Source organism: Saccoglossus kowalevskii, chromosome 3, assembly GCF_978046115.1.
Source record: "Saccoglossus kowalevskii chromosome 3, keSacKowa6.1, whole genome shotgun sequence".
In the NCBI taxonomy this organism is placed as follows: Eukaryota; Metazoa; Hemichordata; class Enteropneusta; family Harrimaniidae; genus Saccoglossus; species Saccoglossus kowalevskii.
The window spans coordinates 10,124,176-10,142,446 of record NC_140643.1 but is presented as its reverse complement, the minus strand read 5'-3'; the positions used below and the strand labels follow the sequence as shown (position 1 = coordinate 10,142,446).

Below are 18,271 nucleotides of genomic sequence, written 5' to 3'. Positions count from 1 at the left end.
AGCATTTTGCTGGGCTTCAACAAACTGCGTTTCAATATGGTGAAATGAATACATGCTGCCTGGTTATGTTTATTTTTTATTTCATGATTTGCATTATCCATCATGTCTACCAGCTGAAATGTGAAACGATGACAGACGTTTTGCATATCTGCAAAGGGTTGACAAACTTTGGCTGACTTATAATGGTTCGACTGTTTTGGGCCACATTTATAACGTGACACCACAAATATATTTGCTAGATATTTTTTTCTAGAATTCATAAATGCATAAGAGAGCGGTGTAGTGGTCCGTTCGAGTGAGAATTTGTGTTGTTGATTTCAGTGATACACAATATACAGTCATTCAATTCATCGCCACCGTTTAATGATACTTTTACAGCTGTCTGGAAGAACATTTTCTTTGCTATTTGAAGATAAAAATACACGTAGTCTACATATACATGAATAGCATGCAAAGAAAAATTAATTCAGTGTAGTTTGTGACCACATTTTCTGTGTTGTGACACTGAATACATGAATTTACACGTTTTTTTGCACAAAATACAATCAAATTTCAAATTAGGAATATCTCGTATCAACAAGAACAGCAACATGATTTGATAAATAATCGTGATGATGAATAACAAATTTGGCATAGTGTTACAGTGTTATTAAGCTGGTAGTAGATAGTTTATTGGACCTGGGTGTGTTTCCTGAATATTGAATATTGGGGGAAATGTATAATGCACTGAAAGAATTGTGTAGTCTTGTTTTTGGTGGTTTGGCTTAATTTTAATTTATGAAAGACATAATTTGCAGTAAATAAATAAATTGTTCAAAAAGCATTTCCTAGGTGAATCCTATTTAATATTCTTGTTTGGTTTAATGTCGATTTTTACATCTTTCACAATTCTAGAGAAGGACTTGTCCGTGGAAATAAATAGATATAATATAACAAATATTATCAAAATATCTGTTTTATGGGCTTCAACAGACTGAGTTTCAATATGGTGAAGTGAATACATGCTGCCTGGTTTATGTTTATTTTTATTTCATGATTTGCATGATCCATCTTGTCTACCAGCTAAAATGTGAAACGATGACTGACGTTTTGCATATCTGCGAAAAGTTGACAAACTTTGGCTGTCTTATAAATATTCGATTGTTTTGGGCCACATTTATAACGTGACAGCACAAATGTATTTGCTAGATAGTTTTTATAGAATTCATAAGAGAGCGGTGTGGTGGTCTGTTCGAGTGAGAATTTGTATCATTGTAGTGTGCTCGTGTGGTGCGTTTGATTATGCAAATTTCGAATACGTTACTGACAGCGCCTGGCGGCAAAGTAGTTCTGAACACGAAAGCGATATTTTAGCCGACTTTCTTTTTAACAAAATACCTGAATTGGGCTTTTCCTACATAGTAAGTTGAGACATATATGCTCCGCGATTATTTGCTTTGTGTTTTCATTGATCGGGTGGAGAAATCAAAGGTCAAACAAAGTACAATAACACAAATTATTGTACCGCTCAGGTTACAGGGCTCCAATATAGTTTAATGATATTATTTGCATATATAAATAAAAACAACAATGCACACCTGTCAGTCATACACATGAACTACAAGAAATAATAGTTTGTTAGGTACAACGACATTTATGCTTAGTATCGTTCCCATCCCCGGATGTATCGCTAAACCCTGCAACATTTCAATTTTAAACGCGGACGTTAACAGCACCAACCCGAATACCCGGTGAAATTACGCACTACACACCACACCAAGGTCGGTAATGATCATGAAACAATGTGTAGTGAAGATTTTTTCTAGTATCCGATGTTGTTCGGCTATCAGCCCCCCCCCCCCACTCGCAGTCATAATTTATTACGGTGATAAGTCAGTTCGCCCTACAGTTTCGCCTCACTGCACATTTGCCCCAGTATTCGTCCGATCTTCCTTAGCTTGCCATGGAATTGATCGACACATTAATCAGTGTTATTTTGTTTCTGCACTGAGTATCAAAACGCCACCGGCACATTGACCATTCATTCTATTCAATCCAAATCACCGACCCATCGACAATGCGTTGTTGATTTCAGTGACACACAATATACAATCATTCGATCCATCGCCACCGTTTAATGATACTTTTACAGATGGATGGAAGAACATTTTCTTTGCTATTTGAAAATAACAATACACGTAGTCTACATATACATGAATAGCATGCAAAGAAAAATTAATTCAGTTTAGTTTGTGACCACATTTTCTGTGTTGTGACACTGAATACATGAATTACACGTTTTTTTGCACAAAATACAATCAAATTTCAAATAAAAAATATCTCGTATCTCATGTATAGTAATTTGGTATGGCTTTTTTTACTGTTGTATGTTTTTTTATTGCACTTAACTGTTCAATATGAGTCGATAAGTTCAGTGAATAAATGGAATAATAACAAGGAAGGTTTTATTCCTTACAGGAATTTAGGCACTTTCAGCAACTTTTTTACAATCCTGTCGCGCACTCTGTCGTATATATGCCATGGTCTCCGCCATACGTATGCAACGTTCTCTGGCATACACAAGCCACACACAGGCGTGACCGACAATAGTCAACAAATATGATAATGTAACCAATATTTAAAATATAGAATATAGAATATAGTACACTGTAAATCTTGGAAGTATTTTCATGGTTTTCGTTAAAAAAACATCGTTTGTAATACACAAGCAAATTCCGAGTTCTGAGGCCCCGTAAATCGCCTAATTAATGGCTGACACCGTGAATAAGTTTGCCACCATTTATTGATAACACCAGGAAGTGATCCTCTCACCAATGCGTTCTGTTTTCTGAATCACGATTATATATTCTATATAGAGAATGTAGAATGACGATTAACTAAAATGTAACACAAACCAATTACTGTTCCAAATAACCTAATAACTATGTGCATGCATGGACAAGTTTAAGTTCTATAAATAGCTCTGAGAAATAGACAGTGCAACTAGTACACTAACAATGGTTGTACTTGAAACCAACAAAGTTTCCTAAAATAAAACTATGTAAACTAAATGAATAACTATAGTCAAATTTATTTAAATCTATACTGAAGTCTTGGTTGTTCTGGCTATAGTGAAGTCATTTACACTTAACCCCAGGTGAAGCCCCATTCAATCATACTGGTGTAGATTACTTTTGACCAATAGATGTCAAACGAGGACGCAGTAGGTCAAGAGGTATGGAATTGTTTTACATGCTTGACAACCGATGCAATACATCTTGAGGGGACGCACTTTCTTGATACAGACTCCAGTCAAAGTGATAAGGTCAGATAATGGTACAAACTTTGTATGGGCTAAAAGAGAACTTCAAGAAGAGATTGCAAAATGAAATCAAGTGAAAATAAGCGGGGCATTACGTCAAGACAATGTAACATGGACGTTCAACCCTCCAGCTGGTTTGCATTTCGGAGGCATCTGGGAACGTCTGATTAGAACAATAAGATTGCATTTTGTGTCAACAAACTTCCATTGTTGCATTTTGGATCCTTCCTGAATAACTGCCACACGATTAGCAACATAGGTGTGAAATCTAGTTGACTCATTTGCACAGTATCTAAAGACTGATTTACTGTCTGTCCAGAAAAATGAATCATTGATCTTGTAATCCAGTTCATGTTGTATCATCTTATTAAAGCAGTGGGCTCCATATGAGGGATGGTTATCTTCTTTAAGGGTGCAACCCGTGATTTCCCTAGTATGAGGGGAACAATGAATCTTCCCATCATCATTAATGACGCGGAGATACGAAGCAGTACTATATCCATTCTCATTGGCATCAAATTATGGATCTGATATCGGCTTACATTCTCACTTCTCAAAAATGTTCACTGGACATGGAAGATCGATTAACCATGTTTGCATTTTTGTAGATCTGCTAGTCACATTTGCTGGTCCCATTCAAGTCCAGGGAATCATAAACTGAACTAACGATAGAAAGAATTCCCCTTCTTGTGGGTGGTCTGTCTGTCTGTCTGTATGACAATCTTGAATCCCAGTGTATCACATTCAATTGACCAATATACACCTAGGGCACGCTCAATTGGATGTTTGTAATAATCCAAATTTAGACATTTAATCTCCTTAGCTCGCTGTTCCAATTGAATTGAGTCTAGAACAGCATGATTGTTGCTTACCCATTTTGTAAGGTGAAACCCACCGTTCCGACATATATGTATTAGACCCTTGGCTAACATGATTGCAGTCACAGTGTCTGCAGAATTCAGACAGTCGTCAATATAGAAATTACGTATAACTGTATCAGCAATTGTGGGATCAAACATGTGTTTATGATCTTCCGCCGTTTTACGTAATGCAGAATTTGAGTAGCTTGGTGAAGAGAATGCTCCAAATAAATGAACCACCATCTTGTAGATTTCTGGTTCCGTGTCAAGATTTCCATCTGGCCACCAGTAAAATCACAGTCTTCGTCTAATACTCTCACCTGATGGAACATAGCCTCAATATCTGCCATCAAGGCTACTGCTTCTTGTCTGAATCTAAGTAGCACACCCACAAGCTTGTTTGTTAAGTCTGGCCCAGATAATAATAACTTACTCAAGGATATTTCCTGATATTCCTGAGAAGTAAAAAAAATACATGGTGGGGTATATACCATACCTTTCCATCATCTCTGTTCAGTGTTTCAGCATTTTCTGCATAACCTGATGTCACTCATAAAAGATGTGTAATCTGCATGACATTTCTAATTTCTTTTCATTTTACGTTCAAGAAATTTGAATCTCTGCATAGCAAGATGTTGTTTATTGGGTAACTTCACATCATCATTACGGAATGGTGAGGCAATTTGGTAATGGCCATTGACATGTTTGAGGGAGTTTTCTACCTTCTCAATGAATTTCTTATCATCTTTTATTATCATCAATTGAACTCTCAGGGAAATCAAGATTGGTGGAGCTCTTCTATGATTGAGTTCTTCCATTTCTTTTATAGCAAGAACTTCAGCTCTGTTAACCGAAAATGTATCTTGCATTTTGTCTGATTTAATTTCACGAACCATGTTTCATATCACCCATTCAAGACGTGTTTTAGTCGCATGTGGACTTCTGTCACTGTTTTTATAGGTGCGTAGGCATCTGCCACTGCATTACCTATCAATATCCTAACATCTGCATCAATTTCTGGTAAAACAACATCTTGCAGTTGTGGCCATTGTGATATGTCTTTTTGAATGGGAACATAATGATGTGATACAGGCATTTTGCCTTTAGTGTATATCTTTGGAAGATCTACTACTTCTTTGCATTGTAGATCACAGACTTCTAGACCGTTCACAATATAAGTGGTCATAGTGTGAGGTGCACCCATCGTGTCTAGTATGATCTTTACCTTTCTACCACTCAATCCTAGCTGCCTAACTAAACTTTCCGTGCAAAATGAAATGCTACTACAAGGATCCAAAAAGTCATATGTTGCAATAGCCCTGTCACTGTTACTATTCTTAGCCTTAACCATGACTGGAATAATTGCCATGGTACATTGAATATCGCCCGTCCCCATATGACTCTGTGCACAAGCACTCACATTTTGATGATAAGGTGGATTAACTTTCAGGTCCGTTCTTTGACTGAATTGGTCATCATGCTGAATTGCATACAGAACATGTTACTGTCTGTCGACACACCTTTCTTAGATGACCAGATTTCAAACACTCAAAACAAACACCCATGCCTTTTAGGAACTTAATTTTGTCCACATGTGAAAATGAAGTAAACGATTTACAAGTCTCCACAGTATGGAGGGGTCCTTGCAATATATACAAGGCTTTTCTAGTGCCTTAGTCTGCGGCTTATTCCACGGTATATTTTGTTCTACTGGGGTCTGTGCTATGTTATTCTCTTCTTTCTCCTTTTGTGGTTGTAGCATAGGTGCCACCCTTGTTATAGGAGCGATAGCGTTGTTGTTTGGTGGTTTTCTGGACACTCTTATTCTGTTCAACACTCATTGCCTCCTTTCCATACATTGGGTCATTTGCTTACTTGGCTTCTTTCTTTACAAAGCTAACTAGATGTCTGAATGCAACTATTCCATTATTATCTCTGATTCCTTGTACCTTGGTACTCCACTTATCATGAAAGGTCGAGGGCAGCTTCTTGACTAGCTGTTTTATGTTTTCTGGATACTGGTATTCTCCTGGCTGTACTGCATTCGCTCTCGCCAATGCGTTCTTCCACACTAATTGAACAAAAGTCTGTTTTCTGAATCATGATTCTTTATTCCATATAGCGAATGTAGAATGACAATTAACTGAAATGTAACACAAACCAAATAATAAATACATATACAATGATGAAATAAAGAAAACACATTTCTAGTGATGTACACACAGTGAAAAATATCTAAAAATACACATAGTACTTCATGGCTTATAATGCTCAGCCTGTCTTTAACAAAGACACTGTATAATTGTAATATGCTTGGAATGACTTTTCCAAGTAACCTAATATCTATATGCATGCATGGACAAGTTTAAGTTCTATAAATAGCTCTGAGAAATAGACAGTGCAACTAGTACACTAACAATGGTTGTACTTGAAACCAACAAAGTTTCCTAAAATAAAACTATGTAAACTAAATGAAGAAGTATAGTCAAACTTATTTGAATCTATACTGAAGTCGTGGTTGTTCTGGCTATAGTGAAGTTGATACTTAAAATCAATGTAATGACACAGTAAACAGTGTACGATATAATGGCACTAAAATTAAACCGCGAAAAGAACACATGTGAATCATTATCAAAAGCGTACATCCGTACTGTACAGTTGGTTGAGTCACACTGCCAACCCATCCGTTTTTAATCTCAGATAAGACACTATGAATAACTTTCACCAATAACTCTGGATGGCGCTATTCGCCACATGGCTTTATCCAAGTTTACAGTAAATAATATATAGCATAGCATGCAGTAAATACAAAAAAATATAAGAGCAATTAAATACATAAAATGTTGATTTGGCCGTAACACTGTTTTAATTTATTATATAATAAAACACTTGTATTTTCTATCAAAACAGTAGTGTTTTAGTATTTCGGGGGGGAGATATAAAAACACTTTTTGATGAAAATTAAGCACAGTGTAAACACACAAAAATACACTTTTTCAAAATAAAACACTGACGGTTTTACGGAGACATAAATGTGTCATTGAAATGTAGGGACATTTATGGACAATTTCATACAACTTTATGTAAGCTGTATTAATAAAATTGAGTGAAAAGTCCGGAGACTCCTAAGTAAACATTATAGTATATACGCCAATTAGACAATAATGAGATGGGTAATAATTGTGGAAGAATTAATTGTATTTACGCTTATATTGTCTTACCAACCTATATGGTCTTACCAACCAAAGGTACAATTAGAAATCGAGACACGCGGTGTATTGTGATACTCTGCACTTGGTGAACGGTAGTTGTAGTTCCAATCGCATCTGAGCACTGGCACATGTGATTTAAACATTTTTCTTGAAAAATATTTAAAACACTTCAGAAAACAAAATCGCCAACGATGTGTCAACCCAAAACACCAGACTATAAATTAATGTATAAGACATAATTATGTTTATTAGATTAACTAAAACACCTCTCTAAATTGTTTTATTTTGAAGCATTTTCTAATACAAACACAAATGCATAGTTTCATGAGTGTTTATATATATGAAATGTACAAAAGTTCGTATGAGTAACTAAAACACTTGTCTTTCAAACTGTTTTATTTTGTGGCACTCCGGAAAACAAACACGCATGCATTGTTTCAAGGTAAAACACCGGACTATGCATGTTTTATAAGTGTTTATGTATACGACATGTACACAAATTTATAAGAGTAACTAAACACTTTTCTTCCGAACTGTTTTATTTTGAAGCACCTCTTAAAACAAAAACACATGCAATGTTTCAACCTAAAACACCCGGTCATATAAGTGCTCATATACAGGACACTTTTTTATATCGTCTACGGTATGCATCTATAATAGACACAGCACTTATTATCGACTATATGCAGCTTATTTATTGAAAATAAATGCTCACATATGTCACCATTGTCAGCAGACATGCTGTGCATGTAGCGATAAATTTCTCCTAAAGCATGAGGAAGACTGCTAGAATGGTGTAACTTAGGAGACAGAGATGACAGTGAACTAAGTAACTAAGCGTTTAATCGATGGGGTCACGTGATGTTATTCGTGTAGCTTTGGTAGTCTGTTGTTAGCTCCCGGATATTTGCAAATTTATAAGATAGAAATATTCTCTCACAGATGTAAAGTAGTGCGGGGTACTTTAAATATACCAAGAACAAGAATGCCTGGTGCTGGAAAGAAAACAGATAAAGATAAGAAAGCTGGAGACCAAAAGAAGATTACAGGAAACCAACATAGCAAAGGAAACGAATCGAGCGATGACGCAGTGACAAAGGACGTTCGACCTATTGAAAATCAAAAATCGTGACCGAGGGTTTTAAAGATGTACATACTGTAGTTGAAGGATTCAAAGATGTGGCTAAGTTGGTCCAGAGAATAGAATGTATTGAACAGAAACAGAGAGACTTAGAACAGTCGGTGACATCAAATGTAACGGGGATTCATGAAATTACCCGAAAGATGGACGACCTGAAGCAGAAGTGAAACATCTGCCAGTGAGAACGGAAAGATTGAAAACGATAATATCAAAATGTAGCGGTATTCGCATGGGTACAATCTAAGGTTTTATGGTATTCAGGTAGACGGGGAAGGCAAAGAATTGAAAAAGATCAGAGAAATAGTTCAAGATAAATTTTGACTAGATACATATGCCGTGGGAAATGCCCGCTGGGTTCCGGCATGACCGCGTAAAATCGACAAGCAAGGAAGACCTCGTCCTGTCATAGCCAAATGTTTATATCGTTAGAAGGAGCATACTGTTCAAATCCAGAAGAGTATTAGGTGAATCTGCGATATACGTGAAAGAAGATTGGTGATTACAATAAAAGGCGGGAAATGCTGCCAATTATTGAGAAAGCCTACAGCGAGGGGAAAAAAACAAGGTTCCAGAATAGTACACTATTTATTGGTGGGAAACCATATGAAGAACAGAATGACTAAAATCGCTGTTTGAAAGACGTTTAACATGGTTGAAATCAAAAGTACAGCATTACAATGAACTTGCTGAAATTTTTTATAGTTGGACAGTACAGCCGACAGTGGACCCTCTAAGAGCGAATTATATAACTGAGTAACTAATGTTCATGCGACAGGTAACATTAAAGATTAAGTATGCTTTGAAAACATTTTTGATAAGCTGGGTTAAAGCAAAGTAGATGTTTACCCTGAAGCGATAAGTTTTGTCTGGGGTTAATGGTGACATTGTTCTGATTGGATAGCATTTTATGATGTTTATGGGATTGCTGGTCATGCCTCTGTGGGGATATTTCTATTCCTTATTATGGCAATGACATGCCTATTGGGGGAGGGTTGTTTTTCCCTTGTCTTTTTGTTAGTTGTTTGGGTTCTTGTTAGCATGGAGGTTAAAATCACCCCAGTGATTTTTAAAAAATACAAATATTCTTGATCACAAAACCTATTTAAAACCTGCTTATACTTAATACAAAGCAAATACAATTTATTATGCAATCAATATATACCTTAAAAATATTGTCGCTAAATGTGAGGGAACTTGGTAACTACAGGAAAAGCAATATGGTATTGAGATGTCTAGCTAATATCAAAGCAGATATTATAATGCTACATAGTAGTAATAATACAACATATTGGGATAGACAGATAAAGGGTAACATAGTGTTCTTGCATGGGACTAACAGCAGTAGAGGGGTTCTAACAATAATTAGAAATAGTGATTATGACATACAGAATGTTTGTGCGGATCCAGAGGGCAGATACTTGATTATTTATGCTAATGTAGCAGAGGAACACCGTATACTTGTCAATTCTTGTGCACCCAATGACTAAACAAACCATATGAACTTTCTTAAAAAATAATTGAAAAGCTTAGGCCGTTAGCTTCTGACCCAGACGCAGATATTGTATGGGGTGGTTACCACAATGTTGCTCTAGACAACCAATTAGATAGAAGGGGTGGGAATCCTAAACCTTGGACTAAATCCATTGAACTCTTATGTGAAACAATTGAGGCTTTCGATTTGATCGATGTATGGAGAGTGATGAACGTAGATAAGCAAGAATATAAATGGAAACGTTTTCACCTAGAAACTATTCAAAGTAGGATGCATTACTAGCAGATACACATAGTACAGGTATTGAATCATTCTAAGATCATGCAGCAATAATTTTGGAATTATCTTGGAATGACACTAAGAGGGGACCATCATATTGGAAAATAACAGTGTGTTACATGGTTGTCCCCTACCCTGGGTGAGTGTGCCACAGACTCAATGGGAAAGCCAATTCCACTAGCTGAGATTCATTCACTAATGAATGCGACTTTTGGGGAACCGAGCCTGGTTGACGCCAGGATAACGCATTTAAATTGCCATTTGATAGGGAGATGGCCACACAGCTCTGTCATGTAGTCCCAAACATGAATATGACTTCTGTGACAAAATGCACTATGTCTCAGCACTAGCACTTGCAATTTGCACTTACAAAAAAAATTAGGAGAGACAACAGTCACAAAAACATTTTTTTATGTTTGTTACATGATACTAAATATGTCGAGTTAAACAATGATAAATTTAATACTTGGGTAATTGAACGTAGTGATCTGACAGACGATGAAGTGAAATGAGCTTGGATCAAATACAAGATCAAACAAGTATCAATTAAGTTCAGTAGTAGAAAAGCAAGGTAACTCAACTAGAGTGTCAGGGATGCATTGCAACACGAATATAATTGTGCTACAGAAGGATATATTATTAGGTAGCGTTCGAATTAGTACGAGTTGGGTGAGAAAAACAATTATTCAAAATTATTGGAAGCAATAATAAATTAATCAGCAATTCAGCCAAAATTAACAAAGAAATCAGGTTATTTCATGAGCAATTGTATTTCACTACTGTTAAAGGCTTCGATTCTGGGGTGGGTGTAGATTTTCTTTAGAATCCTAATATCCCCAAATTAACAACAGCGCAATCAGATATCTGTGAGGGTCTCATTACCCTGGATAAGGCATATGTTGCATTGAAGTCATTTGCATCAGATAAATGTCCTGGCAAACTAGTGGTATCACATGTGCAGAAACTAAAGTGAAATATGTGGCTTTTGCGGATGAATTAACATGTCTGGTTCAGGATGTTGAGTCAGCAAGAAAGTTACTAAATTTGATTGAAAAATTTTAGCTTTCAACAGGTCTAAAGATTAATATGGATAAAAGTGAAGCATTAGGGTTAGGAATATGTAAGAACAACATGTGAAAACCACTCCCTGTCAGATGGCCAACTCAGCTAATTAAGATTGTTGGTGTATATTTTTCACATGAATTGGATGCATCCTTCAAGCTCAATCTAGCCAATGTAATAGAAAATATGAAAAAAAGTCTCAACTTTTGGAAATCCAGAGATCTATCTGACCTTGTCAGAGAAGATACTAATTAAAACTATGGCAATGTCCAGAATTCAATATATCATAAACCTTATTGATGTACCATCAAAGTATCTCAAAGAGATTAATGCATTGTTATTTAAATTTCTGTGGAGGGGTCCGGACCGGATTGCCAGAAATACATTTATAGGTAGCTTTGAAAAAGGGGGCTTTCAATGTCTGATATTCATGCTATTTATGCAGCTCGGAGAATAAATTGGCTGAGAAGGATATGTGACGAAACAGTTTTTACAAGAAAACTTATGGGTGGCATGACCTTTTTATTGAAATGTAACTTTGACTCAAAATGTTTGCCAGTTAGGCTCCCTGGGTGTCTTAGGACCATGTTGGATATGTGGACAAAACTTGTTTCAGATAAAGGTTCAGCAGAGGTCACTAAAATTTGTGATAAACTTTTATGGAATAACAAAAACATTCTGATGGGTGGACAATCTGTTTTTATACAGGAATTTTGTAATGCAGGACTTTTTTACGTCAAACAAATATACAGTAACAGCGATCAGTTATTGTCATGGGAGGATATTTTGGAGAGAGGGGTTCCTAAATATTGTATATTGAAATGATTTGGCTTGATTGGGTGTGTCCCTCATAGGCTCAAGCTTAAATCTAATAAACCCATTGGAAGAGCCTTTAATTTAAACATAGTATCAATACACTTGAAATTAAAAAAACAACAACTAGGAATGTTAGTCAAAGTATAGTGGACTATAAATTTATTTTCCCTCGTTATGAGACATTTTTCACAGTGTTATTAAATATCTCAAATTTAGTAAGATGGCAGCCTGTGTATCAACTACCTCTTCTGATAACAATAGACAGCGGCATTCTTATCACAAATACTTTGTTACATAAGATGAAACCACCCAGGGCTGATTCCGACCGTTGTACCCTTTGTTCCTTTCATGATGAGACACCTATTCTGCCAATGTGAAATTGTTGTGGACATTGGAGAAACGTTTAATATGTTTTGGGGTAGAAATCTAGGTCTTCATGCAAATCTGGATGCACAACAAATATTACTTGGAGATGAATCTTATACATGCTTAGCAAATTTCCTTATTTTGGTTGCAAAGTATATTAAGCAGAATCCAGATTTTATTGCTTACAAAAAATATGTTTAAGTATTTCCAAGATATTGAGTATAATATAGCTGTTAGATGAAATAAGCTAAAGCTAAATACTCATATTAAGAAATGAGGGAATTTTCTGAAATAAATTGTCCAGGTCGCTTCATAATTTGTGGATTATATTTTGCATAAATTTATTGTACAAAGCAGGTAAATGCGATGTGCATTGGCTCTGGAAACAGACTTTAGAACATCACTACAAGAGCCGTAATACCCCAGGATGGTATTGATGGGTTACTAGAATGTCTGAAAGTTGGAGAAAACAGTTATCAATTTGTCAAGATTGCAGGATAAAAATAGGCACCTTCATGATACAATCCCATCCAACCGCAAAACAGTTTTTGTGAAATACAATTCTACAAAAAAGAATGCTGCAGAAACTATTAGGTACATTGACTATGCTAGAGAACGAAGTTATTATGTTAGAACTGCTGAAGTTTGAACTTGACCAGCATATCTCACTTCCTTACCTTAAGACGGCATCAAATTGAAGAAGCCTGATAAATTTTCTTTGGCCAGAGAATTAGTCAGTAAACTTCCACAGAAGATAAGAAATGTCAAGAGTGATACCCAGATGACCACTGTTGACCTCATGGTCCTTGCACGTAAACTACCAGTAAAGAAATGTGGCTTCACCCATTTGGTGAATTTGCTGACAGTCTGTCCCAACATCTATTCTACAGCTGGTGAGTGCACGAGGATAGACATTATGTTTTATCTATATCAAGAATCGTCAATGAATGCGGGGAACTGTTGGCAGGCAATTAAATGAAGATAACTCAGCTCTCAAGCAACCAAGAAGAAGGATCATGTTTCATATAAATAATTGTGTAATGAATCACCGTTTTCAGTCAGTCTTGGTTGACTCGCCACACACCAACGCATTTCTCAACCTCATCTTCCACTTCAACAAAACCTGGAAACTTCAATTGTTGCATGTGAAGATTGTAGTGGGAGAACACAGTAGAAAAACACAGTACCAGTCCACATGTTAGTTGATCAAATGGACAACAGTATGATTTCATGTCTCCCATCCATCCATGCCCTCAGTGGTTGCGACAGTACCAGCAAAGTGGGTCCAAAGTTGGCTGGCCTGAAAACATATATAGATCTATTGCTACTGAAAGGCTTTGGTGCAGACAAACTGATACGACAGATGATTAGTAATGCTGAAAAGCTTTTTGTGTCACGATTGAAGAGTACAGGCTGCTCCAATTTTGATGAATATCTTTCGGAACAGTACCACAATACAAAGGAAGAACTAGACTTCAATAATCTTGTCTGTTCCTCAACAATACAACAAACATCAGACGAGCTTATCTACAGTGTAAAATGTGGTTGCAGGCCCCAACTCCAGCGGTCATTAAACCAGATCAGTGATACTATCACAGACTCTGTAGAGAGAGGAAGATAAAATGTGGGACATTTTGGGCTATAGTAATGGTTTAAAGTGTAGAAATCCTAATGATTAGTTGATATTCTGGCAATACAAGTTTACAATGATGGTATAGTGTCATTGTGTGTAGTGTGTAAGCTTGGTATATGCTTTGTATATCTTAAAAACTGCTGGTTTTTGGTAATTAAAATGTATTACTGACCCCCCATAACTTGGTCATTGCGCACATTTTGAGTGAACGATCTCCACTGTAACAGGTAACAAATATTTCATGTCTGTCTAAAGTTCCACACAGAAAGGTAATTGTCTCATATTTTTTTTTAAATAAAACTGATGCCTCACATTCATATCCTGGTAAAAACAATGCTATATATTATTATCTGGATTTTCATGTGAATGAGTTTATTATTACATGCCTTCATCCGTCCGCCAATCAAACACACACTTTAGAATAAGAACATCCAGGGATTGTTTGCGGTCCAGTGAGCCATGTGGAAATGACGATAGCAGCAGAGATGTCCAATGATCAAAGAAATTCCCGGAACTACTTTCGTTTGCTTGGAGAAAATTTATAAAAAATAAAAAAAACTATCATGATGATGTTAATATTCAATATTTTAATAAAAGTAGGCAACCACACACAAATCCAATTTTACAACAATACATGTAAAAACAACTCACATTGAATACGATGTACATGAGCTTGTCAACCCAAAATGAAATTCAAACAATTGATAACTCGCAAAAGTTCAACAACTTGTGACAACAGTGCATACTAATTTAAAATCGGCAAGTTCTAATCAACTTTCTGGCTAGATTCTTGGCTAGTGTCAATAACCCGTATACAACTGAATTTAGGCAGAGGGTCAGTCAAAATTACTATTTTGAAATGTAGGCATTATTCAGCAATTCTGCCAATGACGGAGAAATAAATCTAGGTCAGGGGAAGCCCCATGACCCCAAGATTTTCCCATACGTCATGAACCACGTGACCGAGGTAATGTGGCGACGCCATCTTACCTCTATCATCACTCTGATTCTTTCTTTCTCTGCATCAAAGACTAAGCCAACGCTACGGAAAAAGTGGAGTGGTTGGGGGACCCAGAGTCCATGGTGGGTATGAACTATGTGAATAGGCGGGTTCTGAGAACCCCCTGCCTGAATTCACTACGTTCAATTACCCACCATAGACTCCAGTCAGTAAAAATGACTATTTTGAACTGTAGACAGAGTCAGGTGACGGGTTTCCGAGCAAACAGAAAATGATGAAAAGTTTTTCCCAGTCCGGGATGATACTCTCTATAAACACAACTCTCACCTAGTTAAAACCCAAGAAAGGGTGGTGTCTTACCTTGCCTGTGCCGTTCCCGGAGCAAAAGCCAAAACGCTGCTATGGTGACGGGGTTTGGTGTGTCCGAGAAAGCTAGACCCAAAAGACAATTTAGGGGGTAGGATGCTTTCGAGTAAAGACCAAAACAGTCCTGCATGAGGGCATAGGCCGAGAAGCGAGACCTGAAAGCTCAATAGATTGCAGACGGTAAAAAAATCTGTCTGCAAAATTGCTGAGACTGACTCATGGCCTATGTGCAGGAACCCTTGTGATCGTTTGGGCTGGTCAGCAGCCACAGTCTGACCCACTACGACAGAACCCAACCTAAAGAGGCCCTCCTCAATGGATTGGATGTTTCTAAAGTAGTAGTTGATAAAGACGTTCTCTAGAAGCCTGCCTTTAGTAAAATGTCCAGGGAGGAGCCTAACGCTAGTGCTAGTGAGCAAGCAACCGCACGGACCTCATGTGCTCGTACTTGGTGTCTCTGCAAGTTCTGTGTTGAGGAACCATAGACTTCTAACACAGTCGCAGTAATCCACCTGGTGATGGAAGTCGGGGAAACTGGCCTGTCTTGCTTGCCTTGGCCGTAACACAAAAAAACATGTACTTGGCACCCCGTCTCGAATTGTTAGTATGGTTTTCGTAGCAACTCAGTGCTTAAACCGGGCAGAGAAGCAATTCCTCCTGATCCTCCAGGCCGACAATATTTGACAGCCAGGGGATGAGATCGGCTGAGGATTGTGTCCTGGGATTTGGTTTTTCGCGAGAAACCTGATTCGTGTCTTTAGCACAACTTGCTTGTCTATAAGGACGGCACACTCATCCAAGGACAATCCCAGTTCTGACCGACGCCTACCTGAGGCGATAGGTAGACTGTTTTCCATGTCAAAAATTTGAGTGGTGCTGATCGGAGAGGCTCTAAAGGCGGTCTGCTTAGAGCAGACAACACAACCGACAAATCCTAGTTGGGCAGTTTCCTTGTTCAGGGTCTCGGATTCTGATTATGGAAAGCAGTAAAAGTCTCCTAATAATAGGACAATCAGCAAGTCTTGTTCCCAAAGTGTTCTCAATGGTGGGGGACAAGGCCGACCTGTAGCCATTGATCGCTGTGTAGGACAAACCCACTTCATCAAACAGGTGGACGAAGGAGTCTGCTACCTAGCCAATAGAGGGATGGCATGCATCAATCTCCCTTCCACTCCACCAATCAGTGTATGCTCGCCACAACCAAAGCAGCATTGGTAGAATCCCTGTTCGCCCTGGCCAGGACGTTGGCAGCCTGCTTAGACAAGACTTTCATCTGTGCGAGTCTACTGAAAGTCTCTATGCGTGTAAGTGATACACCGCTGGGCTCATTGGTAGTGCGCCGTCCGGTTGGGACAGCAGGACCGGGACAAGGCGTCCCTGGCCCAGACTCGTGGAGTTGGCAGGAGTGTTAAGTATGTCAAGAGCTTGGTGTTCCAAGGTGTGGCAAACAGGTCTATCTTTGAACTGTCCCACAGCCAAAACAGCCTGGAGGCTACCCACTGGGGTATCTGCCACTATGTGTTCTGGAGACGGAGCAGCCTTGAAAGGGCGTATGTCAGACTGTTCCTCACCCCTGGAAGGTTGCATGCGGTTAGCTCCACATAGTATTCCAGGCACCAAAAAAGAATTTGCTCTGCTAGGACTGACAATGATGGGGAACACATCCCCCTATTTGTTGATGTAGGAGACCACCGATGTGTTGTCTGTGCGGAGCAGGACTCTGTGGTTTCGAACTACGGGTAGAAAGTGTGGTAGTGCTAAGTACACTGCTTTCAGTTCAAGCCAGTTGATATGGCAGACTCGAATCCAATGCGGAGCCATATACCTTGGGCTTGTTCGTCCAACCTTGGAGGGAGGCATCTGTTACCAGAGTCATAGCTGCGGCGAGTGGGTCCAAGGGGACCTCCTGTCCGAGGTTGGCCAGTGACGACCACCAAGGCAGGCCTTCCTTCGCTTGGTTCGAGATCAAGACCCGCCTGTCTAGTTCAGCTTGGGGAACTACCCTTTGAACCGAGGTCATCGTTAGCCTTACTTGCTCAGCTAATAACCCTTTGTTTGGGTTGTCTAGGTATGGATTGATGTGTACCGACGTTTAGTGAAGCAGCAGCACCACCTGTTCCATCCATTCTGGTGAAATGTGGGGAGCTGTGCATAACCTGAAGGGGGAGCGCACCCAAGGTTCGAATACTTGGTCCAGCTGGACGAATTAGAAGCAGATGGCAACTCCTTGGGTGCATCGGTATGTGCAGGTAGGCCCGTGTCACACGCAACATAATATTACCGTAATTGGTATAGTACAGGTGTGATGGTTCAAATACCAAAATGGCAACAGTAACAGAAAGACTTCCCTGGCGACGATGATAAAACACAAACACGGAGCCAACAGATGAGGTTTCAACTGGTACTGGTATTATTATACTCTGCAAACATCAAGTACAATAACGCGGTAAAACTCCACTACTCCAATAACTAGATACTTAACTCCAATACAATTCAACGAGATCTCCGAACTGAACTCAGTGCTGAACAACTCCCCTATATATACCCCCACTGTCTATAAATAGACCATTACATCAGCATACATAATGAGTCTGGAACTTACTACAAATTTCTAGAATGTTCCATTACCTTCTATTGCCTCCTACAGTGTTCTATTATCTATTCAACCATTTTCTAAAAAATATAGAATATTCCACCCAGATACAGTACGGTTCTAGAACATTCTCAGTGACACGGAAGTGGTAAATAAGTCGTATGCGACAGCCCGCTTAAGTCTAATGAG

At 38.3% G+C, this 18,271-nt stretch overlaps 1 protein-coding gene across 1 annotated transcript; it reads right to left on the bottom strand.

The window, feature by feature from the left end:
* Positions 1–3,963: 3,963 nt before the first annotated feature.
* LOC144357870 (uncharacterized) lies at positions 3,964–4,404 on the bottom strand. Its single transcript, XM_078011894.1, has one exon. It carries the CDS (start codon positions 4,402–4,404, stop codon positions 3,964–3,966), a length of 441 nt encoding a protein of 146 aa, XP_077868020.1.
* Between the last annotated feature and the right edge of the window lie 13,867 nt (positions 4,405–18,271).

What these genes read in the sequence shown, in the direction of transcription:
- LOC144357870 (XM_078011894.1), bottom strand. Translation starts at nt 4,404, where the DNA reads ATGGTGGTTCATTTATTTGGAGCATTCTCTTCACCAAGCTACTCAAAT.